The 24,037-nt window shown below is 36.9% G+C and overlaps 6 protein-coding genes across 6 annotated transcripts; 1 reads left to right on the forward strand and 5 right to left on the reverse strand.

Moving 5' to 3' along the window:
• Positions 1-837: 837 nt before the first annotated feature.
• Positions 838-3,203, forward strand: LOC129245291 (T-complex protein 1 subunit gamma). The gene is made up of 5 exons (XM_054883375.1): positions 838-971; positions 1,031-1,092; positions 1,188-1,687; positions 1,749-2,563; positions 2,628-3,203. The coding sequence occupies exons 1-5, from the start codon at positions 938-940 to the stop codon at positions 2,846-2,848; spliced, it is 1,632 nt and encodes a 543-aa protein (XP_054739350.1). The 5' UTR covers positions 838-937; the 3' UTR covers positions 2,849-3,203.
• On the reverse strand, positions 2,959-4,354 carry LOC129245302 (N(6)-adenine-specific methyltransferase METTL4). The gene has a single exon (XM_054883386.1). The coding sequence runs from the start codon at positions 4,352-4,354 to the stop codon at positions 3,194-3,196; it is 1,161 nt and encodes a 386-aa protein (XP_054739361.1). The 3' UTR covers positions 2,959-3,193.
• Positions 4,355-4,525: 171 nt separating this feature from the next.
• LOC129245311 (uncharacterized) lies at positions 4,526-6,000 on the reverse strand. Its single transcript, XM_054883398.1, has one exon. The coding sequence runs from the start codon at positions 5,596-5,598 to the stop codon at positions 4,543-4,545; it is 1,056 nt and encodes a 351-aa protein (XP_054739373.1). The 5' UTR covers positions 5,599-6,000; the 3' UTR covers positions 4,526-4,542.
• A 722-nt stretch (positions 6,001-6,722) lies between these two features.
• Positions 6,723-9,429, reverse strand: LOC129253440 (mitochondrial thiamine pyrophosphate carrier). The gene is made up of 3 exons (XM_054891811.1): positions 8,981-9,429; positions 7,231-8,041; positions 6,723-7,161 (listed from the first exon to the last, which is right to left on the reverse strand). Exons 2-3 carry the CDS (start codon positions 7,989-7,991, stop codon positions 6,855-6,857), a joined length of 1,068 nt encoding a protein of 355 aa, XP_054747786.1. The 5' UTR covers positions 7,992-8,041; positions 8,981-9,429; the 3' UTR covers positions 6,723-6,854.
• Positions 9,430-14,578: 5,149 nt separating this feature from the next.
• LOC129253479 (uncharacterized) lies at positions 14,579-15,606 on the reverse strand. Its single transcript, XM_054891874.1, has one exon. The coding sequence runs from the start codon at positions 15,481-15,483 to the stop codon at positions 14,776-14,778; it is 708 nt and encodes a 235-aa protein (XP_054747849.1). The 5' UTR covers positions 15,484-15,606; the 3' UTR covers positions 14,579-14,775.
• A 2,452-nt stretch (positions 15,607-18,058) lies between these two features.
• LOC129253480 (uncharacterized) lies at positions 18,059-22,492 on the reverse strand. Its single transcript, XM_054891875.1, has 4 exons — positions 21,166-22,492; positions 18,519-18,775; positions 18,328-18,459; positions 18,059-18,262 (listed from the first exon to the last, which is right to left on the reverse strand). Exons 1-4 carry the CDS (start codon positions 21,772-21,774, stop codon positions 18,124-18,126), a joined length of 1,137 nt encoding a protein of 378 aa, XP_054747850.1. The 5' UTR covers positions 21,775-22,492; the 3' UTR covers positions 18,059-18,123.
• Positions 22,493-24,037: the final 1,545 nt, after the last annotated feature.

Genomic DNA, 24,037 nt, shown 5'->3' on the forward strand with positions numbered 1-24,037 from the left:
CCGAAATCTGAGATTATAAAATAATCCTAGATAATAACGATACTTTTTGGCATACAACCCTGTGTTTTCTGTGTAATAGATCATTATTTTTATGCGTATACAGAAAAACATCAAAATAAAAACTAAATAAAATAGAGGCCGGAAAAGAAAACAGGTTTGTAAACGTAGTTCTAATACAATTTTTGTTAGGTATTATTAATTATGCATTCATATAACAGAAAAAAGCATGTCCTTTTATTACTTATTATAAAATATAATATCGAAATTCGCATGCGTATTGCTGTCATAATTTTTTGAAACTTTAGTAAACGTCGTTTATGGATTTCATCCAACTGTTCTAGTAATAAACAATTGCGCAGTTAAATTAGCTATTCATTCCCCTTGCCTTTTCTGCATATCGTTAATAATAATTTAACAAACCAAAAACTTCATATATTTATTTCACAATAGCAATTTCTGTGAAGAAAAATCTTTCAAAGCAATATTGAAAGCTGATTGTCAATTTTGCAGGTAATCTGTCATATGTGAACGGGTAGATTAATTTTGTGTATTTATTGTTAATTACTGCATATGTGAACGTACTTTTATGTTATGTTTTCTTTAGTTTCTGCACCTAAAAATTGGGGCGTTCTGGACGGCACCTCTAATTTAGGCTTAAAGTAAGATATATCACAAAATGCCTAATAAACACGTCCTGCACTCAACGAGCCATCTATTCACACCTTTCTATCTTATTACATTTAAAGCAGGTAAACATTGGCTTGCTATTTCATACTTGTAAGATTTGACAGCTATTACAGTGCAGTGGAAAGTTCACATAACCTCACAAAACATTACTCATGTCATTCGAACGTATTTCGACGACGACTAGCCGCACGCGATTGTTGCACGAGTGATTTCAATTAGGTGTGAAAAAGTTGAATAAAATTTGTCTAAAATGTTTGGAGGGCAACAACCTATACTTGTATTAAGTAAGTATGATAAGTTTACAAAAAGGCAAGATAAAGTTTGCTAATATGTTTGCACATAGGCCAAAATACAAAGCGAGAATCCGGTCGTAAGGTGCAGCTGGAGAATATCAATGCCGGAAAGGTGAGAACATGTTTGCGTGACTCATAGTACCGCAATAAATTAGAGTGAATATTCTTGAACATATGATATGAAAACTTTAATTTTTTCTTTGAAAGGCAATTGCTGATGTTATTCGCACCTGTCTTGGCCCCCAGGCAATGCTAAAGATGCTCATGGACCCCATGGGCGGCATCGTGATGACAAATGATGGTAATGCTATTTTGCGCGAAATTACCGTTCAGCATCCAGCTGCTAAGAGCATGATTGAAATTGCACGCACACAAGACGAGGAGGTAGGCGACGGCACCACCTCTGTAATTGTGTTGGCAGGGGAGATGCTTGCTGCTGCCGAGCCATTTTTGCAGCAACAGATTCATCCCACAGTCATAATTCGTGCGTACCGCGAGGCCTTGGAAGATATCATAAAACATTTACAGACAGATCTTAGCGTACCGCTGGATGTGAATAACAAGAATAAAATGGCTGAAGTCGTTAAGGCATGCGTGGGCACAAAATTCATTGGAAAATGGTCTGATTTAGCCGTGAAAATTGCACTTGACGCTGTTGAGACCGTTGCATTGAATGAAAATGGACGTTTAGAGGTAGACATTAAACGGTAAGCAATTAAGGATTTTTCTTAGCTTTGTTTTGTAAACAAGTTGATTTTATGTTTATAGATATGCCAAAGTGGAGAAGATTCCCGGTGGAAGTATCGATGAGTCATGTGTGTTAAAAGGCGTTATGATAAACAAAGACGTGACACACCCTAAGATGAGACGTTACATTGAAAATCCACGCATCCTGTTACTAGACTGTTCTCTGGAATACAAAAAAGGCGAGAGTCAAACCAACGTGGAAATCATTGGTGAACAGGATTTCACACGGATGCTTCAAATCGAAGAAGAATTTGTGCAACGCATCTGCGCCGATATCATTGCCGTCAAACCCGATATTGTGTTCACTGAAAAGGGTGTTTCCGACTTGGCGCAACATTACTTGCTAAAGGCCGGAATTACTGCTATTCGTCGTCTGCGTAAAACGGATAATCTGCGTATAGCACGCGCTTGTGGTGCTACGATTGTGAATCGTACCGAAGAACTGACAGAAAAAGATGTTGGTACCGGGGCTGGACTTTTTGAGATTAAGAAAATTGGTGATGAGTACTTTACATTTATCACCAACTGTAAGGAGCCCAAGGCATGCACTATTTTGCTCCGAGGTGCATCAAAAGATATACTAAATGAAACAGAACGCAATCTGCAAGATGCTCTTCATGTTGCACGCAATTTGATTATCGAGCCACGCTTGGTAGCTGGTGGCGGTGCCATCGAGATGGCTGTTTCACAATTGCTGTCGCGTAAACAGCGAAAAGGTCCTTATACTGCTGTGGCTCAGGCTCTGGAAATCATACCACGTACTCTGGCACAGAATTGCGGTGCCAATACTATACGTACTTTGACAGCGCTGCGCGCAAAGCATGCTTCCCACTCAGGTGAGAAAGGAAATACTGACGATTCAATCCCACAACATCTAACCCATTTGTTTTCCGGTTTTAGGTGATGGCGTATGCGCTTGGGGTATTGATGGTGAATCCGGTGAAATTGTCGATATGAACGTCAAAGGTATCTGGGAGCCATTAGCCGTGAAAATGCAAACATATAAGACGGCTGTGGAAACCGCTATTTTGCTGCTTCGCATCGACGATATTGTATCAGGCTCGAAAAAGAGAGGCGATGATATTGTGAATCCCGCTGCCGCTGCTCAGGGTCAGGAATAAAGACGAAGGCAAAGGCAGAATGATTAAAATCGTATTATCACTTTAATGTCGCTAACTTACTTATAATTTATAAAACACTTGGCTTGTAACAATATGGGCAAATATTCAAATTTCTTCACGTAATGCATTTTTTTGTAAAGCGTCTCTTTACCTTTTTATTGATTCTTAAATATGTTCATTAGAATACTTACAAACGAGTGCGAGGTAAAATAATCTTAAAAAATAGACATGAATTTATTTGCCGAAGCAACGTAAACGCTAGTTACGTGGTTCAATACACCGCCTAGTACCTACAAACAAAATTTGCACTTTCTCATTAACATTTAACAATAAAACGAAAAATACTTAAACAAAATCTGAAGTACTACTTAATTTTGATGTTGCATTAACACCGTAAGAGCTGTATAGGCGTTCGTCCATCAATTTAAATACCTCTAACCCTACGGAAGTGAATTGTGGGTTCAAATAGCGGGCAAATATCTCCAAACATTTGGGTTTTGTAGGCAGCACATCACTTAGCCATGGCAGAAGCGGCGGCTTGTGCGAGTGGATAACACTTGGCACACTTACAATTGCCGTTACTTTCTGCAGGCTGGCGCCGAAGTCCTGCGGACTTTCAAAATGACACGCTATGTAAAGCATCTCAAATGGTTGCTTTTTCTGTCCCCCTAAATCTATTGGCCCGATCAAGTTGCCGCTGGTATTTATTTTTAACCAGTACAAGGTGTGTTTTAAACGCAAATTCCATGCCGGCAACAATTCCTCTACAATTGCGCGCTGAAGATCTTTGGAGTTGGTACACCAAATTGCAACTATACTACGTTCATGTACCAACTGCTTAATGGGCATTTGACGCAGCTGCTCGGTATTAAGCATCCGATAGCCCAGCTCTTGACGGACGCGTTTTATACGACGTATGTATTTGTTGCGCCATGGTGGATCTAATACAATGAGGTCAAAACCTTTTGAGTTGGACATCAGTTGTGGCAGTAATTTTGGCAATTCTATAACATCGGAATTGAAGAATTCACAATGCGGTGGTATGAGATAGGAATACTTTCCAAAGCGATAATGTTGATACGAGGCAGTGGCATTGACGCCATTAAAACGAGGGAAATCTTCGGTGGATATTTCCTCCCAATAGCTTGGTAAAGTACTTTCATCATGGCTTACAAGTCGTTCGAGAAGTTTATCTTGTTTCAGGAGCTGCAAAAGATCGTCTGCTAGAGCTATCAAATCTTGTAATTCTGCAATTGCAGTGACTTTATTTGCCTTTCGTTTCTTCGACTTTTTCTCTGCAAGTGCCAATTGTTGAACTTCATTCTCTGATTGCTGAATTATTTTGGCATCCACAACACCCCTCCGGCGTTCATGAAAATAAAATAGTTCAGCGCGTAATTCGAACTTTTCTTCTTGTACACCTATAACGTTGTTATACATGTGATTAATTAATTCTCTATGATCGAGAAATATTGCGATTTTGTTACGTATTTCGATTTTATGCATTTTTTAGGTACAAAATTTTACTTTATGCCGTTGTCGGCCGTATACTGTTGGTTACTATTCACGGATTTGTTGCTTTACTGCTATGCTATCAGAATCAGCTGTTTTACGCGATTGTGTGCCATTGCAATAGCAAGAGCACTCGGTGAGTAAAAACATTAAAGTTTATTTGGATTTATTTGGAATATTAGCTAATCAAATCTCGATCTTCCTTTTCTATTATATTCCAGTAGATCGTCTGTAGCATGTTTGGCGATGAATTTGATAATGTTTTTTACTGTACGTGTCGCTCCACTGAATTCTATTAAATTATTCTTGTCGCCCCTCCTCACGTAGTATATAGTTGGGTAATACCAAGCATAAAATTTCAATGGCAAATAGTTCGATTCTGCGTTCATCTTTACTATAATGATGTCTTCATCCTGCAATAGCTGCCCCACTTCCTCTAAAATTGGCATCAGTTCACGAGAGCAGGGACATTTGCTGCCATACAACACTAAAAATATATCAACGTCACTTTTAAGCACCAACTGCTCGAAGTTTACCGCTACGCCCACACGAACAAAACCCTCTTCGTCATCTTCTGATACTGGTTCGGTTTCAAACAGTTCATTATTCATTAACTTAACACTGAATTTCTTTAAATTATTTGCATTAAGGGGGCTTAAAAACCGGTAAATACGGTGATCTGTGTCCACTGCGAAAATGTCCGGACGCCGGTGTTTGTTAAAACCAAGTTTCTTGTAACGCTTCCAGTAAGATTCAGTGCCAGGTCTGTAATTAAGTACGGCTTCGTAGTTTTCAAAGTCTGTTACAGCAAAGCATATGCCGTCACCGTATTTTTGTGCAGACTGAAAGAGCAAATCTGTGTAGCAAAGTAATTTGGACGCATGTTCCTTAAAGCTGTGAAACATTATTATATATGGGAAACCGGAAGTTTCAATCGTTTCTGTCGATTCTAAATATACTATCTGGTCACCATAGTTTTGGTTTAACACTATTTCCAACTTTGTGGTTTTATCTGTAGAGACAGATATTGACTCCTCGAGTGCCTCCCTAAGTTGTGCCGTTGTAATTGTACCGTACAAGCCAAACCCAGTTGGATCATCATCTATGGATTCTTCTGAATAATATAGTTCCGACGAGTTATCATCATAATACTCTACAACTTCATTTTCTTCCTTGTATTCATCAGTCTGCTGCTCTTGTTTGGATTTATGCGAGTCTACCATCGTCACGAGGTCCATGAGATTTATCAAATATGATAAATTTTCTATTACTTCTCCCAGCAATATTATCGGTGGAAAATTGATTGCCTTAATTTGTTCAATTTATTAATTTTTAGATATGTGCGTATATGTAGCTGTAGGTTATTCTACGAAAATATGTACATCCAATCAAAAAATAAATTGTGTACAAACAATTTGGGAATCCCAATACGTTCATACGAGCAAGGCGCCAGGTGTTTTTTTAATTGACGGCGTGGAATTCGTAGACGGCAAGGTAACAGTTATAATATTAATGTATTTATTAGTCGCGCAATGATAAATATGTAATATTTTGTTGGTAGATAAGATATTTAACTTAGTTTAATTGCTTCTTCACACTGTTATAAGTGATACCTATAAATTTTTTTTTCAATATGTCCATGAATTTGCTGCGATAGTTTGCGCCGTCCGAAATCACAAGCGGCACAGTACTATTGCATTTTACTTTTTCTCTCACTTTTACCCTCTCGGCCAAAGCTGTAAACAAAATTTTCTCTCTCCATCTGTTTACATTGCCCAGCTGTTTCTCTGTTTTTGTGGCGTGATGTTTAGGATGTTTAGGCGGGAATCGTTTCGAATTGGAAGTGAATGATAAGAATACTATTGAAATATATACTTTCTCAAGTGTCATTTCTTAATGTCATATAAAGTCACATTCATCCCATACCGTGGTTTAGCAGTCCGAGTGCAATAAAATGTTTGCTTGTTTTTACTATTGCAAATTTATTTTCTGAAAAATATATAACAACATTTTTTTTTGTTCGTTTGCATTAGCTTACACTCCCTTTATATAATATACATACGTATAAGTATATATTAATCTCTTTGTATAAATGATACATTTTTGATCTTAAAATCAATTAAGGCTTTTCTGGTTAACATGACTCCTATATACGATGTTGTGTGACATGCCTCAAGCATTTTACGTGTGGCCCGGTCGCAGGTTAGATATTTGAATGTAATTTGTTTACTCTTATGCTAAATAAAATTTTGCTACATAAAAAAATATGTACATATGCATTTTTTTTAAAAGGAAGTTAAATATTTATTAAAACCCCTTTCCACTTTCCCTAAGTTAATTAATTAATTTATACCTGCTTACATGCGTTGCGTTAAACTATTGACTGAATGAACAGTTTTGTTTAGCATAGCTTTATTCTAATGTATGTATGTATATAAAAAACAATTAACCTTCACACCTATAACTTAATATTTTGATATACATAAAAAGGTAGTTAAGAGAACCAACGTATCTGACGAAGTTTGTCGTAAAAGGCAAAATATAGTGCCGTCGTGATGCTAGATTTTAAAAGTGTAGGGGCCATACCTTTGTACAAACCTGGTGGCCCTTCTTGTTGCACAGTTTGTTGCAGACAGCTAAATATTCCTCGTGCACGTATATTTTCACCGAATGTTTGACGATTCGATTCGAAACCCTGTATGTGTAGCCGCTTCTTCAACAAGTCAAATGGATATACAAGTGACTTCGATAACATGCCCGAAGAGCCACCCAAACACAGTAGAACCCAAGTTGGCAATGCGCTAATGAAAAACAAACAAAAAATGGTTTGAGTTATACTAATCTTTGTTTACAATAATATGCACATATACCTGCGTTGTTCTACTTCATAGAATTGCATAGCCGATTTACTAAAAAGTCGATAAAGCATAAAATTTGCACCCATTAGTGGTGTGATTTGTAATAGCGCCGTATTTAGTCCACGGTAAATGCCACGTATGCCTTCATTACGTATTATCGCCGAAACTGCACGCGTTGCATTTTTATAACCCTTGTATTTATCCTGTGCAATAAGTCGCGTACGTATTACATCCATAGGTGTGGAGAGAATGACAGCTGTTGCGCCGGATGTGGCGCCACAAAGAAAATTCGCTATATTAGCATGATCCCGGAGGTAGACTGTTTGTTTGGCAGCCAAGCTGAGCTGTTCATAGGTCCAAAACTGAGATATGCCATAAATTATGCTAAGCACTTGAGCTGGGTTGTGACCCTTCCAGAAGGCGAGTACACCTTCTTCGCGGTAAATAGTGCGTACAGCTTGCGTGATGCTTGTGTATTTCGATTGGTGATTGATGTGCTTTTTTAGTGGCTCTACTTGTAGTTGGAAACGTATTTTTAGCACGTCCAATGGTTGGCACAGTGTGCGCGTGATAGCAGCAGCTAAACCACCCGAAATTATTTGACTCAATTGCTCCGAAGCGCTGTTTCTTTTCCATTTCTCTTTTATGTATGTTGTAAAGTCGGATGCTGGGCGTTGGTTGTCAATGCTTAAAGGCGGCGATTTTGTTGCGCTATCACTGTTGCTAGTTTCTGCAATTGTATTTGTTTTAGAGCTCTCAAGTTGTGATGTCATTGTTAGGAACGAGAGGGTGTGATTTACGGCGCACAGCACTTTTTTAGTTTCTGAAAAGAAGAATAACATGTAACATTATATTTTATGCTCTATGGCGGGAACTAAACGTATTAAGACATTTTTATGCTGCATTGTACCTATGAATACCATTCAGTTAACTCATGCTTGCTGGATTCGCATGAGAATTATATAATTAAAAAAAAAAAAAACATTTAAATGTCTGAGACAATATTAAACCTTAAGGTCAAGTAATTTTCCTACTGCTTATTAGGTAACGAAATGAGTTTATGTCTTTCATTGAGCGCTGTTTAACTCACTGTATTTTGTGTACACAGCAATAGTTGAATAAAGGGAAAGCTTAGCCGTCAACTTTGTTTTGTTTTTTGTTTGTTTCTGTTAAAGTAGTTGGCGCGTTGCTGCGGCATTGCGCTATGCAATTTACCCAACCTATTTTGAGGGCAATTTTATGACATCGGTACGTGGAAATGTTTAATAGAAATGTTTATTTGCCATACGGTTGCGTAAGTTAACAACAATAGCAAGCGGATTTTAAAACATTGTGGTGATTTTTATGTGCATTAAGCATGAAATTATTACTGCAGTATGAGTCTTCGCGGTTGATGGATTTGTAGGCAAGCACTATGGAATATTGTAAATCATCTGTTGCTTACATTATGCTTATGCTTAGCTATGCGCACATGCATATATATATGTATATGGCAAATTTCACTGTATAAATTAATTTAAGTACAAAAAAGTTTTTTTTTTGTTCGTGGGCATTTCCTTCGTTTCGCTTTACTTTCATTGCACTGCTATGCATTTCTACGTGCTAACGCGTTGTGAACTCGATATGCACCTCCTACCTTTAGCTAATTTACTCAAAAGCTAGATAAGGATTCGTTATCAGTAGATACATACATCCATGTTCAATTTGCTACTAAAATTTGGAATAGGAAAGCACGTCTGTTGTATGTTCCAGCTTTACTTACCTAATGTGAAATTATACAGATTCCTTTAACGATAATCGCCATCCGCAGAGACTCCACTTGCTTCAAGCTATAATTCCGTATGCTTTGACGTGTACTGCAGCACTGTGCGCTGAAACTTTCTTTTTGCTGCCACACGAAATAGTGGAATATATGACGAATAAATAAAGCTAGTTGATTTTTGCCCCAATGCTACCGCTGTCGGCACTTCTGCTTTCTTGCATCAAAGCTTGGTGGAATATTGCTGCCTCTCTTTGTGTCACCTCCAGTTTGCACTCGCAGTTTTGTTTACAGTTTGATCATTAATTATTTTTGGTTAAACTAGTTTGGTTTGCTTCTTTTTCTCATTTTTTCTTTATACTTCCAATCTCCCCTTTTAACGAATTCCTTTGCAACTTTATTTTAGTAAAATTAATCACGTACTGGAAATTATTTCTGTTTGTTTGTATGTATATAATATACACTATGTCGCTCACTACGTCGAGAATTCACAATTCCACTTGCTCTCAAACTGACAAACCTGCGAAAAGACAGCTGATCAGCTGATGCCACCATTACCCTCAAATATTTAATGCCTCTAATAATTATCCTAGATTTTCAAAAGAGGACAATAAAAGAGCGTAAAAAGGGTTGGAGCTAAAACATTTCTGTTGGTAAATTTTTAAGAAGTAGCTGTTTAAAGAAGAACTTGGCAAGTTTATTTTATTTTCGATTTCAATAAAACAAAATTAGAGCATCATTATTAAAAACATTGAAATATTGCAGTGGATACACTTCTGCGTCTATTTCAAACAGGAAGTCGATTTATAGAAGATTAAATGAAATTGAGTTGGCGTTTATAAAAAGTGTGTTGGGACGGGCTTAGTATAATGCAGGGTTTATGCAAAGCTTGATTTATTTAATGAATTTTGGTGGAAATGTTAGGGAGTGGTTCCTGAACAACCTTTGTAACTCCCAATATTTCGGAAATATTATTTTTGTAATTATTTGCCTTCAAATTGCCTTTGGTACATTAAAATATATTTTCTTCTAAACTTCACTTTAATTCATGAATTATATGGTACAGTGACACATGTGATTTTATACTTCTATGCAAAATATTTCGATGAATATTAAATGCAAATGCATTTATCAACATCATAATTTCTCAATTTTAAACGAGAATAACAATTCACTGGAATCGACAACAATATTGGGTTGCCGGATGCCTGCAAAAGGAAAATAAAAATACGAACAAAAATGAAGTTGTTGTTGATGTTGTGGCAGCATAAACATTCCCAATTCCCAAAAAAGGCGTTTTGCCTAATATTCAAGCTATACTTTTGCCAAAGAAGACCGAAAAGAAAGCTTAAAGTAAAAAATGTAGGCGAATAATTTAAATGCAAACAAACCGTCCTTTTCGGAAAATAATGAAGTACTTCGTACTTTCGAGTCCTAAATTGCGTTAATTTCTGCCCAAGTCTTAGAGGTAGTCCGCTCCAAATTAGTTAAACTTGACTTGATAACTGCTTGACCGTTCGTTTTTGTTCATCGAGCTTTTGCTTAATTGCTGCCCAAACATTTTCAATAGACTTGGCATCAGGCGACTGTGAAGGCCAATCTACATTTCAATACCATTTTGCTTTTTCCGCTCTACATACCTGTACCTTTAGCTTCGATGCTTGGGCTCGTTGTATTCTTGTAAAAACCAAGGTTGGATATTTCTTCCAAATATCTTCGTAGTTGATGGCAAAGATGCTTTTTGGTAAATTTTATTCATTAAAACGGCTTTCAAATTGGCGGTAAACTCAAATAAACGGCAAATTCAAATATGAACCTTAATTGGATGTTAAACCGTTGTTGTTGTTGTTGTAGCAGCTTACTAAACCCTGTCAGTGCTTGTGTAGTTACCGGTCATCTGCGTCTAATTCCTCTAACGCTGGTTAGTATCGTTAATATGTCGGGTTCAATTCTGAATAGGTAGGAGTGTTTTTCGGCTCAAACTCGATTTTTTTTAATTATATAAGAAAAAAATTTTTTTAAATGCCCATAACTTAGTCAAAAATGAACCGATTTTAATAATTTTGGGCTCAAAATGATCGTCATTACTTACACGAGCGATTTCATGTAGAAACAGTTTCAAAAAAAGTATTTGAACATTTTTTATTTTGCAAAAAACAAAAAGTGCGAAAAAGGTTTTTTACTCAAAAATTCATTACTCAAAAACAACTCATTTTAGCTACTAGGCATTCAGCTCAATTAAAGTTTGAGATGTCCTTTTGATTTGGAAAAAGTTATAAAAAAAAAATACACTTTTTGAAATATTGAATTTCGAAAAAATTTCAATTTTTTTTCTTTTTTGCTAAATAAAAAATTTTCAACTACTTTTTTGCAATTGTTTCTACATGAAGTCGCTCGTGTAAGTAATTACGATCATTTTGAACCCAGAACTATTAAGATCGGTTCATTTTTGACTAAGTTATGGGCATTAAAAAAAAATTTTTTTTATATAAATAAAAAAAATCGAGTTTGAGCCGAAAAACAAAATTGCCGATAACTCTTGAAAAAAATTTTTTTCGGGCGAACAAAAAAATACGTGTTACATTATTTTGACCAGAGAGCAACATATTTCAGTTACATCGAAATCGAAGAACATGACCCGAATAGTCCGGTTGAATTGAAATGGAAAGCATCCTATGTAATAATCAGCATATGAAACATTCATAAAGGGTAGAAGAAACATTTTTAGTGATATTTCAATTTGCTTACCTTTATTTTCATGTCTATTCGATGATATCATGTATGGAATATAATTTAGGATCGCATCTTTGTAGACTACAATTGGATGACACTTTCGCAGTAATACTTCTCAAGTTCAAAAATAATGAGAGTTAAGTTGACGAGAAATTCACGCAGACGTACAGAACAAAGTCGCACGTCATCGGTGGCCAGTCGTTGATCTTCGCAGTATGTCATGTGACGTCATCTTTTTGACACTATATATATAGGGCCGATAATCTGGTCGAAAGTGCACAACAATCAGTCACTTTTTCCGAGTTTAGAGACACCTGATGAAACTACCGTTGATAGAAATTCTGCTTGTTTACGAGGCCACTCAACCAGAAATCAGTCTCTCCACTGAAGCTGACGCAGTGCACGGAATGTTTGACCAGGGGCGCACTGGCTTAGTAATATATTTTAACGATTTCAACAGGTTCCTGAATTGAGTAACATGCTATGCTTAAATATAAGGATCAAATAGGTATTCTAGCCCAATTTGACCACTGTAAATTAACCCTGCTGCCATGACACGATGACTGTTTCGAAGTTGGGAGAAGACAAACACCTCTAAAATCCACACTAAAGCAATGAGTAGCATCAGGCACCAATATTCAAACATCCCCAATTACAACTAAAGGGAATATTTATTTTTATTACTTTTGGGTGATGCCTGTTCAAAGAACTAAATACGTTTTATTTATATAAGAAAATGTGCTCTTAGTTGTCGCAGGGGACCAAATCTGGTGAATACGGTGTATGAGGCATGATAACGGTGTTGGTTTTGGCCAAATAATCTCTCACAAGCAAAAATGAGTGCAGGTGCATTATCGTGATGCAAAAGCCATGAATTTCTTTTTCACAATTCCGGGCGTTTTTTTTTCGCATTGCTTCACGCAAACGGTGCATAGCTTCAAGGTAATACTCCCTACTCGTACGGTACCTTGTGGTAAGAACTTCTGATGCACTGCGCCCTGGTAATCGAAGTAAACAGTGAGTAAAACCTTGACATTTGATCGATCTTAGCGTGCTTTTTTTGGTCTTGGGTAATCGGGACGATTGGGCGATTCGATGTCATAGTCATACATACACATATATCCATGATTCATCACCAGTTATGATCATTTTAAGCAAATCTGGATCATTGTTTCTATATTAAAACGGTTACATATTAAGTTGGCTCTTGGAGTAATCCTCGATAGTAAGGTCCTATGGAAATCACACGTTGAAACAAAGACATCCAAAGCACTGACAGCTTTCTGGCAGTGCAAAGGTGTCTTTGGGAAAACGTGGGGTCTCTCTCCTAGCAAGGTCCTATGGATCTACACGGCTATGATAAGACCCATTATCACCTATGCATCAGTGGTCTGGATGAGTAGATTCTCTGTAGTGGGAGTCAGGAGGACCTTATCCAGACTACAACGCACTGTGGCCATCTGTTGTAGCGGAGCTTTTCCGACTACTTCAGGTCCGGCATTAGATGCTCTGATTGGTTTAGCACCACTTGATGCTTTCATCCAAGGAGAGGCCTTGAAGGCCATCTGCAGACTGAAACACAGTGGGAACTGGTACGGCCCTTGTCCGGCATTGGAACACAGAGAAGGCATGGACATCGATCCAACGATTCTCTCCATGCCCCCTGACTCCATACCATCAAGAGTCGTACTTGAAAAGAGATACAGTGTAGTGCTACCAGAGGCTCAGTTGTGGGGAGACTCAGAAAATGAGCCCGGTAAACACTGTTTTCGCATTTTTACGGATGGCTCCAGGACCGAGCATGGCTCTGGCTTTGGGGTCTACGTGGAATCCAGCGGGACAAAACTGCACTTTGCTCTTGGAATGCATGCATCTGTGTTTCAAGCTGGGGTGTATGCAGTCCAAGAAGCAATGAACTTTGTTGTGGAAAAACGATGGAGAGGCAGATTTATATGTGTCTGCAGCGACAGCCAAGCTGCGCTTATGGCCTTAGACAGCCCTCCAACCACATCAGGGGTAGTGAAGTCCTGTAAATCCAGGCTGAACTATGTCGGTAGACATAATAGCCTGATGCTAACATGGGTCCCGGGACACGTGGGTATCGCGGGTAACGAGACCTCTGACTCCTTAGCTAAGATGGGCTCTGAGGTTAACTTCTTTGGCCCAGAGCCCGCTTTGCCACTCCCCTCTGCGGCCATCACGGCCAGGGTTAGCAAATGGGTAACTACCACCCACAAACGAGCTTGGCAGGCTGAGAGGGGCTGCAGATGGACAAAACTGATGTTACCTGTCATGTCCGATCGACTGTCGCAAACCCTTCTGTCATTAGGCAGAGGGGAGTGTAGACGGCTGGTTGGACTGATGACGGGCCACTTTCTGTGGGCAAAGCACATGGAAAGGTTGGGCATCTCAGACAGTGTACTCTGCCCAGCTTGTGAAGAGGAGGATGAGGCGGCGGACCACTTCCTCTGTGTCTGCCCCGCCTTCGCTCGAATCAGGTTTGAGGTCTTTGGCACTGATGTGTTAAGAAGCGACCATCTTGGCTCCTTGGCACCACAAGATCTACTCAGATTTCTTCGGAGATCGGGTAGATTTAAAGAAAATTAATGTCTGAGTGCTGCACTTGCTAGTTGTCCCGACAAAGGCTCATAAGTGTGCACTTAGGAGTAAGGACCAAGTTCTTGGTTATTTTATTTTTTGGAAGTACCTTTCTTTATCGGGCGGCTTTATTCAAGTTGAACCTGCGCTAGCTGCACAGTCTACTGGCGAATAGATGCTCCAGACATAGAGGCTGTTTGATCAAAGCCGGATGTTGGGTGTCGCACCAGGTGCATATTTACCTTTTGAGATCCATAAATGCTAATGCAATTATTTTTAAAAATTTATTTAAAATTTTGTATGGGAAAAATTTTTACTTTTTTTTTTGTTTTCTAATTTTACAGGAATACAGCGTAATACAGGATCAAATTTATTTTCAATTTACGAAATATAGTTATTTTTTTGTTCGAAATTGGGACAATAATTCTAATATATTGTGATGGTCAATTGATTCTCTTTCTCCTTGCTCAGATCTTTTTGAATGTCGCACGGCGTCGTAATTCCTCCCAAACTTCACATAAGGATGGTATATCTAGGCACCGGCACTCGACCGCTCGCGCTGGACATGGCTTTTTCTTCGAGCATTCAGAGAAACTTGGGTATGGTGTACAGATTTTACGACATTTAGCCTTTAACTTCTCTCGTTTACATTTCGCTGGACTGCGAGCTGCATTACACCCAGGCATTATCAGTTTCGGGCATACGGTTTTTAAGTTTCTTGTCTTGCAAGGCATTAGATTTGTTGGTCTTGGCTTACATTCATCTGCTGCTGTTCGCCTCTTGAACTTGCGACGTTTGAAAGGAGGCGGTATAACATTTTTATAGCAACAGATTTTCTTCACTGCGATCTTCACTTTTGGACACTCAACCCAAGTTTGTGTGTATACACGCTTGAACTTATCCGACGGCTTGTAGTAGAGTTCATCGTATCGCGGCAACAGATCAGGGCACGGATCTAAACAACATTCAGGATTCAGCCACATTGATTTCGGTTTTTCTTCCTTTTTTTCCTCCTTTTTACTGGAAACATTCTGAGCACACTGCGCTCGAGAAGACGCAAAACGATCTGCATATGGCGCCGTGGCAGTTGCGGGCACTGCAAGCAGTAGAGATTTTGGCAAAAGACGTGGAGCAGAGCAACTTAGTGATCGCCCAATTAAGGCCGATGAGAACATTTTAGATAAAAATAATTTGGAATTTTTACGAAACCGAAAGTTATGTTTGTTTTTTAAGTTTTTTTGTCAAAAAAATTTTACACCGAAAAAAGAAGTTACTCCATGAAGTTTTTGAGAAGAAATAAAAATTTTGGCATATCTCTTGATAGATATTTGAAAGTGCGCTTGGTATAAAGTAAAATATTTAAATGTACTTGAAAGTGTTTAGTAAACTAAATGTTATTAGTCTTCTAGTTTATTCTCACTGGACGGTCTATATTGCGCCAGCCCACATTAGAAGGACCACGGAGCTAATTTGTGAGGCAAATAGACAGATATATGTCAACTAGAAGAAATGTATACAAAACTAGGTTCCTCATCAATCTTCCATTAGTACAGTGGTTCATAGTATCATCAGGCATATCTAACGACTACTGCCCCTGCTGCAGGTAAAAGAGGAGGTGGAGCTTTTATTTGATTTTACTTGATTTTATTTGATTTTATTTGATTTTACTTGATTTTACTTGATTTTATTTGCTTTTACTTGGTTTTATTTGATTTTACTTGATTTTATTTCATTTTACTTGGTTTTATTAGACTTTATTTGATTTTATTTGATTTTACTTGATTTTATTTCATTTACTTGATTTTATTTGATTTTACTTGATTTAATTTGATTTTACTTGATTTAATTTGATCTTACTTGATTTTACTTGATTTTATTTGATTCTATTTGATTTTATTCGACTTTATTTGATTTTACTTGATTTTACTTGATTTTATTTGATTTTATTTGATTTTATTTGATTTTATTTGATTTTACTTGATTTTATTTGATTCTATTTGATTTTATTTCATTTTACTTGATTTTATTTGATTTTATTTGATTTTACTTGATTTTACTTTATTTGATTTTATTTGATTTTATTTGACTTTATTTGATTTTATTTGATTTTATTTCATTTACTTGATTTTATGTGATTTTACTTGATTTTTCTTTATTTTATTTTATTTGATTCTATTTGATTTTATTTGACTTTATTTGATTTTATTTCATTTATATTACTTGATTTTATTTGATTTTATTTGATTTTATTTGATTTTACTTGATTTTACTTGATTTTATTTGCTTTTACTTGGTTTTATTTGATTTTACTTGATTTTATTTCATTTTACTTGGTTTTATTTGACTTTATTTGATTTTATTTGATTTTACTTGATTTTATTTCATTTACTTGATTTTATTTGATTTTACTTGATTTAATTTGATTTTACTTGATTTAATTTGATCTTACTTGATTTTACTTGATTTTATTTGATTCTATTTGATTTTATTCGACTTTATTTGATTTTATTTGATTTTACTTGATTTTACTTGATTTTATTTGATTTTATTTGATTTTATTTGATTTTATTTGATTTTACTTGATTTTATTTGATTCTATTTGATTTTATTTCATTTTACTTGATTTTATTTGATTTTATTTGATTTTACTTGATTTTACTTTATTTGATTTTATTTGATTTTATTTGACTTTATTTGATTTTATTTGATTTTATTTTATTTACTTGATTTTATGTGATTTTACTTGATTTTTCTTTATTTTATTTTATTTGATTCTATTTGATTTTATTTGACTTTATTTGATTTTATTTCATTTATATTACTTGATTTTATTTGATTCTATTTGATTTTATTTCATTTTACTTGATTTTATTTGATTTTATTTGATTTTACTTGATTTTACTTTATTTGATTTTATTTGATTTTATTTGACTTTATTTGATTTTATTTGATTTTATTTCATTTACTTGATTTTATGTGATTTTACTTGATTTTTCTTTATTTTATTTTATTTGATTCTATTTGATTTTATTTGACTTTATTTGATTTTATTTCATTTATATTACTTGATTTTATTTGATTTTATTTGATTTTATTTGATTTTATTTGATTTTACTTGATTTTATTTGATTCTATTTGATTTTATTTCATTTTACTTGATTTTATTTGATTTTATTTGATTTTACTTGATTTTACTTTATTTGATTTTATTTGACTTTATTTGATTTTATTTGATTTTATTTCATTTTACTTGATTTTATTTGATTTTATTTGATTTTACTTGATTTTACTTTATTTGATTTTATTTGACTTTATTTGATTTTATTTCATTTATATTACTTGATTTTATATGATTTTACTTGATTTTATTTGATTTAACTTGATTTTATTTGATTTTATTGGATTTTGGTTGATTTTACTTGATATTAGTTTTAGTTTTAGTTTTAGTCTATCGCTATTGTTATTGCTATTGTTATTGCTATTGTTATCGTTATTGCTGTTGCTAGTGCTGTTGCTGTTGCTAGTGCTATTGCTATTGCTATTGAATGCATACCCGGCAGCAAACTGACATAGTTAATCCAAGTATGTACGTATGTATAGTGTAGTGCTAGAATTTTTTTGTGTGAGTTCTACAATTACCAGATCAACCTATGAAAACTGAAATGCATAGAATGTTTTTTAAATACATTTTACGTGAATGATGTCTCAGCATAATTAGCAAATTTTTCTAAGTGCGTAAGATTGGTTCTGCTTTAATTAATAACTGTTCAGTTTTGGTCAGCTTTGGTGTACCATTCATTACACCACTTCTGCTCTCACTCCAAATGCGCCACATGTCTAAGCCACTCGTTTACTCTCTGCGGACATTCCCTAAATGCTTGCTCGCAATCAACGCCGAAACGTCCTGCTTGGCTGGCATGCAAATATTTCACAGCCACATTGGGTACAGTGGGACTGTTCAAGTAGTAAGAAATTCAATATTTACTAGTATTAATATTTGTAAATAGGCAGTTACGCACATCAATATTGCATTCAAAAGCGCATGCCACAAGTGTCCTAAATTATTTTGCCAAATTCGCGGTATATGAAAAGGCAATTGAGAGACTTGACAAATGGCTTGCAATAGGCATGACTCCCCTGGTATTCCATGTCTTAAAAGTTAAAAAATGATATATATAATTTTTATTATTTGAGGTAACACTGATAGTACCGCTCATAAATCTGTTCGATCGCTGCGTAAATGAACTGGCGGCTCACATCTTGCTTTAGGCGTTGATGAAGCTTCTCTCTTGGATCGTTGATTTGTCGCCTCTGTTGATGACGCGCTGCAAAAGCGCTGGAGTTAAAATAGTTCCACCAGTATAAGGGCGTCGTAATTTGTGGATATTGGACTTGCAGATTGTAATAGTGTCCGAGGGAGCGTTGTTTATCGGCGAGAGCGATTGGGAATGACACGCCTACGACTAACTGAAAGAGAAAAGAAAACGGTAATTTTATTAATAGGACAGTTGTGTTAAAGACAAGTTCAGTAGGAAGGAGGGATGTTAATACTTTTCATCCATACGAAAATTTCTGATTTTGAGGCATGAAAACATTAAAGCTAGGGATATAATTCTTTCTCGCTCTGGGTAATGCTGATTAAAGCGAAAGCTAGAGGACTATGGATAGAGACAACTATGCCACTTAGACCACGAAATGGAACCGTTGTGAGCCGCGGGGGCTGGGCTACATTTCCCTCTCCATATTGAACCATCCTGAGATTTTGACAAAGCGTAAAAGGTTGTTGATACCTAAAGTGTATATGTATATTATCTATATTCGTTAAGAAGTAGGAGTTTAAAAATCGGTTCCTGCTTCTGGCTAGAGCCGGGCATGTGCAAAAAAGGTGTTGAATTGTTTCCAATTCCTCCTCATTTCTGCAGCTACGAAAGAAATCATGCGTGCAAACGTCTAATCTCCTTGCATGATTTCCTATAAGACAATGTCCTGTGAGGGCCCCTACTAAGGTCCTGATTTGAAGTCTACTCAGTTTTATAATACTCTTGGATAGACGTAAGTTTAGTCTTGGTCATGTTTGCCTAGCAGGTGTTAGCGCTAATCCATCTTTGATTTGCAGAATTGATTAATGCGTCCTTAATGAGAAGCTTACAAGTTGCGAGAGATATCTCCATAAAATTACTTATGTCTGGCATACAGGTACCTTCTCTTGCAAGTTGGTCTGCCCTACAGTTCCCTGGTATATCTCTGTGACCTGGGACCCAGCATTAGATTATACGATATTGCTTGGCCAACTCATTTAGAGATTGGCGGCAACATAAGAAACTTCTTGATGTTGTTTGTAATGCATTCAGGGCTCCTAGGGCAGCTTGGCTGTCTGATAGAATGCAGATATTCGTTGATGATATTCTGTTTATCTTTAACCATTTTTTACATCATGAATAGCGTTTATTTTCGCTTGAAAAACGCTACAGTGATCCGGTAGTTTAAAGGATTCACTAATAGAAAGCTCCTCGCAAAATAACCCTGATCCTACACCGGTGTCCATTTTGGATCCGTCCGTGTATATCTTAACGGGTGTGTTGGGTGTTGGATCTCCTTCAAGCCATTCCAGTCTAGAAGGGATTTTCATTAGGAAACTCCTTTCGAAGCAAAGAATGGGAGGGTGATACTCACAGTCACTGGGTATATCCGTGTAGGAGTTTAAAATGGTTGTTCTCCATTGTGAGCTCGCTTTGAGCGTTAAAGCGGAGCAGGCCGCTGAGTATTTGCAGAAAAGATGTAGGGGTGGCAGATGTAGTATGATATCCAAAGCCATGGATGACGTGGTTTTCATGACGCCACATATTCCTAATTCCGCTGATCTCTGCACCTTATTCAATAAATTAGAATAGGTTTTTTTCTGCATAGCACACCACCAGACAACATTTCCATATAGAAGAATGCGTCTGACGACAGCAGTGTAAAGCCAATGAGCAACCTTAGGTTTAATTCCCCAGGTCTTACCTAAAGCTCTCTTACAGGCATAAAAAGCTAGGTTCGCTTTCCTGACTCTTTCTAAGGTGTTTGACTTCCAAGTCAGTTTTCTATCTATGTTTAGTCCCAAGTACTTGGTTTCTTCCGAAATCACAAGAGCTTCCCCTTTGAGCATAATTGGACTTAGCTGAGGGATTCTGTGTTTCCTAGTGAACAGTATGAATTGTGTTTTGTCTGGGTTGACTCCTAGACCACACTTTCCTGCCCACCTAGAAAGTATATCTGGAGCATTTTGTATTAGGTCTCTTAATATAGATACAAATTTACCAGAGACAGCAATAACAACGTCATCGGCGTAAGCTATCACCTTACAGCCCACCGATTCCAGTATTAACAGAAGTTTATTTACAACTGCGTTCCATAAAAACGGTGAGAGGATTCCACCTTGCGGTGTACCTCTACTTACCAATCTCCTGAGCACCGATTCTCCTAGTGAGGACTATAGATAAGGACTATGAATATTAAAGCGATTTTCGAGAGCCAAAAAACGTGGTTTGATGTTTGACGGTATATCTGTATTGAATATATAAGTGCGCTCAAAAAGAATTAGAAAATATTATGTAGGGCGAAATATCTGAAAAATATGAAATAATAATTTCTGATCTCTGTTATCAGTACCCTCATAACAGTGCTCTGGTAGCAATACTCTACCAGTCGACAGTGCACTGCAGCCCTTTAATTCAATAAATTAAACCAGTATAAAGAAATTATTTGAACTTCTGCTGGAATTGAGCGATGATTAGATGATATATAAGGTAGAAGAGTAATATTGAAATATCATATTAATTTATATCTAAATGAATAAGAGTTTTAAATGCACATACCTTCGTTACACCTCCGCCGCTGAAAATAATAATTCTTTTGGATCTTCTTTTCAGCAATTGCTCCACAGCGGTTCCTTTGAATGCATTATTGATATCTGTTTCACTTTTAATTTCACTTCTATTAGGTCCATTATAAATATTATCACTGTTGTGTTCCTTACTATTTACCCGCCTCAAAGCTATATCTATCTCTTTCCTGCTATCTCTATTTCCTTCACTACTGTTAGCGCTCTTGCGGTCCACTTGGTGTCTACTATTTGCTGACATGCAATTTGTTGTTCCACAGTCGCGTTCGGCAGCTATGCGTGACTTGGGCAAATTGTTGTGGTCGGCTAGTGAACCACCGATACCAACGATGCCATCAACACTTGGGTTGAGGTGCTTTAGCTTAGACTGAAACACTTCCTGTTGACTGTTGGGATTTTCATTTAATTTATTGCAAATTTGCGTTCGAAAACCGCTGTTACGTGGCGCATTTGTATTATTGTTCTTGTTGTTAACGTTGTCATTGCTGTTGGTCAAGATGTACAACAACAAAGCAAACAGTATTATTAGGCAACATATTACCCAGTAATGGCGTACAGCAGTGAATCCTGCGAATGACTGCATTTGTATTGGTATTGATGATGGAGCTGCTGGCAAGCGAATGTGCGAGCTTAGTGTGTAAATATGCGCGAAAATTGTGAGGCTTGTAATTACATTAAGTATGTTAATTTGTAATTTATGTGCACGCGCTTGTTATTACATTTGATATTTATGGCTGTTGTAGAGGAAGCTATGTGGCAGCTAAGACGCGCAAAAACACAACAACAGAGATTTCAAGCTCAAAACGCAATTTTGTATGTGTGTTTTTTGGAGATTTTTTCCCAATATGCAAACACTTTTAGTTTATGTAATTCTTATTGTTTTTGTAACTGTTCTATAGTGGTTTCTATATACATATATGTATATACGAGTATATCTGACAGCCTTGGGCTGAGCGCACTTAATGCTCGAGTGCTTTCACGTTCAAAGCTTATTAGGAATTAAAATATGTCGTCTGTGTTTGGCGTCTTCAGCTGAGCTTTGGGGGATTTGCTGTGCGCTAATTATATATGTATATGTACATGACAACTGGAATTGCATTTATTGTGGGGCGGACACTGTACTGAGTACAAATGTGGTGCTAAAGTAGCGGGAGAAAATATACAGCATTCATAAAAACAACGATACCAACAAAAACAAAGTAAAATAAATGTAGGCCTCAAGTACTTTAGCGTGTAATTAACAAGCTGAAATGTATGACCGTTTTTGTTAATTTTTACTATTTGTTTTTCACACGGCTTTATTAGCGCGCTTTAGTGTTGCCTCATAAATTGTCATACAGTTGCAAAAAAGCATTAAACCTTCTGCATAAGTAACTAATACTACAACGTCTGTTTGTAATCTGCTATTTTGTGACATGTTTTGAATGTTTTGGACAGTTCGTAAATCACTCTGAGCTTGTTTGAGATTTTGCAACGTTTTCCTATTTCCATTGTACTACACGCGGATAGAAGGAATAGACAGACAGGATAGGTATTACTATACATGGATGGTAAGACTAAAAAATTCGTTTGAGGTCACTCTTCCGCGCATCTTTTGGATTCATTGATGAATCTTAAGTAGTCCGGAAGAAGAGGAGTATGAACTTTAACCAAATTTGGAACATCGCATCTCAATAGCCTAAGTCTGATTCTAGAAAACGCCGGATAGCTACAGAGATGATGCTCTGCAGTATCCTCATTCTCACGGCAGGATAGCCATATTGGATCGTCAATGATTCCCATGGTACCAATTTGCTGACCACAGGCGTTGTGCTCTGTGACTACACTCAACAATACTCTCAGGTCTTTTCTACTAAGTTTTAGGAGGAAGACCGCTAGTTTCCTGTTTGGTTCTTTCACAAAGCACTTGGCAACTCTGCACGAGTCCAACTCACATCAACGTCATCTATGGGTAGGCCTCATGCAGCCTTCAATCCATAGTTGAATCGATGTAGAATTGACACCTAGAAAGGGTTGAGGGCCTAGTGAGCCTTCCTTAGCCAGCTCATCAGTAAACTCGTTCCCTGTAATTCCCTGGCTACTCTGCAGGAGTCCAACTCAGACCAACGTCTTCTATGGGTAGTGTGTCTTCATTACCCAGCTCATCAGTAAACTCGTTCCCTGCGATTTCCACAATGTTCAGGTACCCAAATAAGACAAACTTTGTTGTGTTTTGCAACGCTATTCAGTTACATTCACCGACTAATTTCGAGGAGCAGCGTGGGTTAGTAAGGGCTTTTAGTGCAGTTTGACTCTCACTACAAATTCCGGTACTACTACCCCGCCATATTTTTCTCCATCAGCCAGTATGCTACATTCAAAATGGCATTGGCTTCCGTTAAGAATAAAATAGCCATTTGTCCTGTAGCGTATTTAGTGTCTTCGTTTAAGTACCATCCAGATCTGCTACCATTACTGGTTTTTGATCTGTCGGTGTAGAGAGTATGCTAAAATCTTGTTAATAGGTTCTCTGGACTTAATTATTGATCTGCTGATAACTGGTGGCCCATCTGACAGTGGTCAGTGTTTTCTTCGATTCCTCAGACTCCGTTTAGCTTGAGCCTCTGCCGTTTTCATCGCTTCCTTTCGAATTTGAAGATCCAGAGGTTGCAAGTTCATAATGACATTAAGGGCATCGCCAGATGTCGTTTAGGGGTTTTACTATGGAATTAATTATTGTAGCCTAACACCACACTACAGAGGCGTATACGATCAGGGTGATATACAACCAGCGTACTATCGCTGGTCTAAGACCCCATGTCTTGCCAAAGATTCTCTTACACTGACAGAAGACTTTTAGGCCTTGA

This window comes from Anastrepha obliqua, chromosome 1 (assembly GCF_027943255.1).
Source record: "Anastrepha obliqua isolate idAnaObli1 chromosome 1, idAnaObli1_1.0, whole genome shotgun sequence".
Taxonomy (NCBI): domain Eukaryota; kingdom Metazoa; phylum Arthropoda; class Insecta; order Diptera; family Tephritidae; genus Anastrepha; species Anastrepha obliqua.

Bases quoted from the DNA above. Each gene is read 5' to 3' on its own strand.
- LOC129245291 (XM_054883375.1), top strand. From the start codon at position 938: ATGTTTGGAGGGCAACAACCTATACTTGTATTAA. The intron at 1,093-1,187 runs GTGAGAACATGT...TTTCTTTGAAAG, and splicing joins AGAATATCAATGCCGGAAAG to GCAATTGCTGATGTTATTCG. The intron at 2,564-2,627 runs GTGAGAAAGGAA...TTCCGGTTTTAG, and splicing joins AAAGCATGCTTCCCACTCAG to GTGATGGCGTATGCGCTTGG.
- LOC129245302 (XM_054883386.1), bottom strand. From the start codon at position 4,354: ATGCATAAAATCGAAATACGTAACAAAATCGCAATATTTCTCGATCAT.
- LOC129245311 (XM_054883398.1), bottom strand. From the start codon at position 5,598: ATGGACCTCGTGACGATGGTAGACTCGCATAAATCCAAACAAGAGCAG.
- LOC129253440 (XM_054891811.1), bottom strand. From the start codon at position 7,991: ATGACATCACAACTTGAGAGCTCTAAAACAAATACAATTGCAGAAACT. The intron at 7,162-7,230 runs GTATATGTGCAT...GTTTTTCATTAG, and splicing joins TATGAAGTAGAACAACGCAG to CGCATTGCCAACTTGGGTTC.
- LOC129253479 (XM_054891874.1), bottom strand. From the start codon at position 15,483: ATGTTCTCATCGGCCTTAATTGGGCGATCACTAAGTTGCTCTGCTCCA.
- LOC129253480 (XM_054891875.1), bottom strand. From the start codon at position 21,774: ATGCAGTCATTCGCAGGATTCACTGCTGTACGCCATTACTGGGTAATA. The intron at 18,776-21,165 runs GTATGTGCATTT...TTTCTCTTTCAG, and splicing joins GCGGCGGAGGTGTAACGAAG to TTAGTCGTAGGCGTGTCATT. The intron at 18,263-18,327 runs GTGCGTAACTGC...CTACTTGAACAG, and splicing joins CTTTTGAATGCAATATTGAT to TCCCACTGTACCCAATGTGG.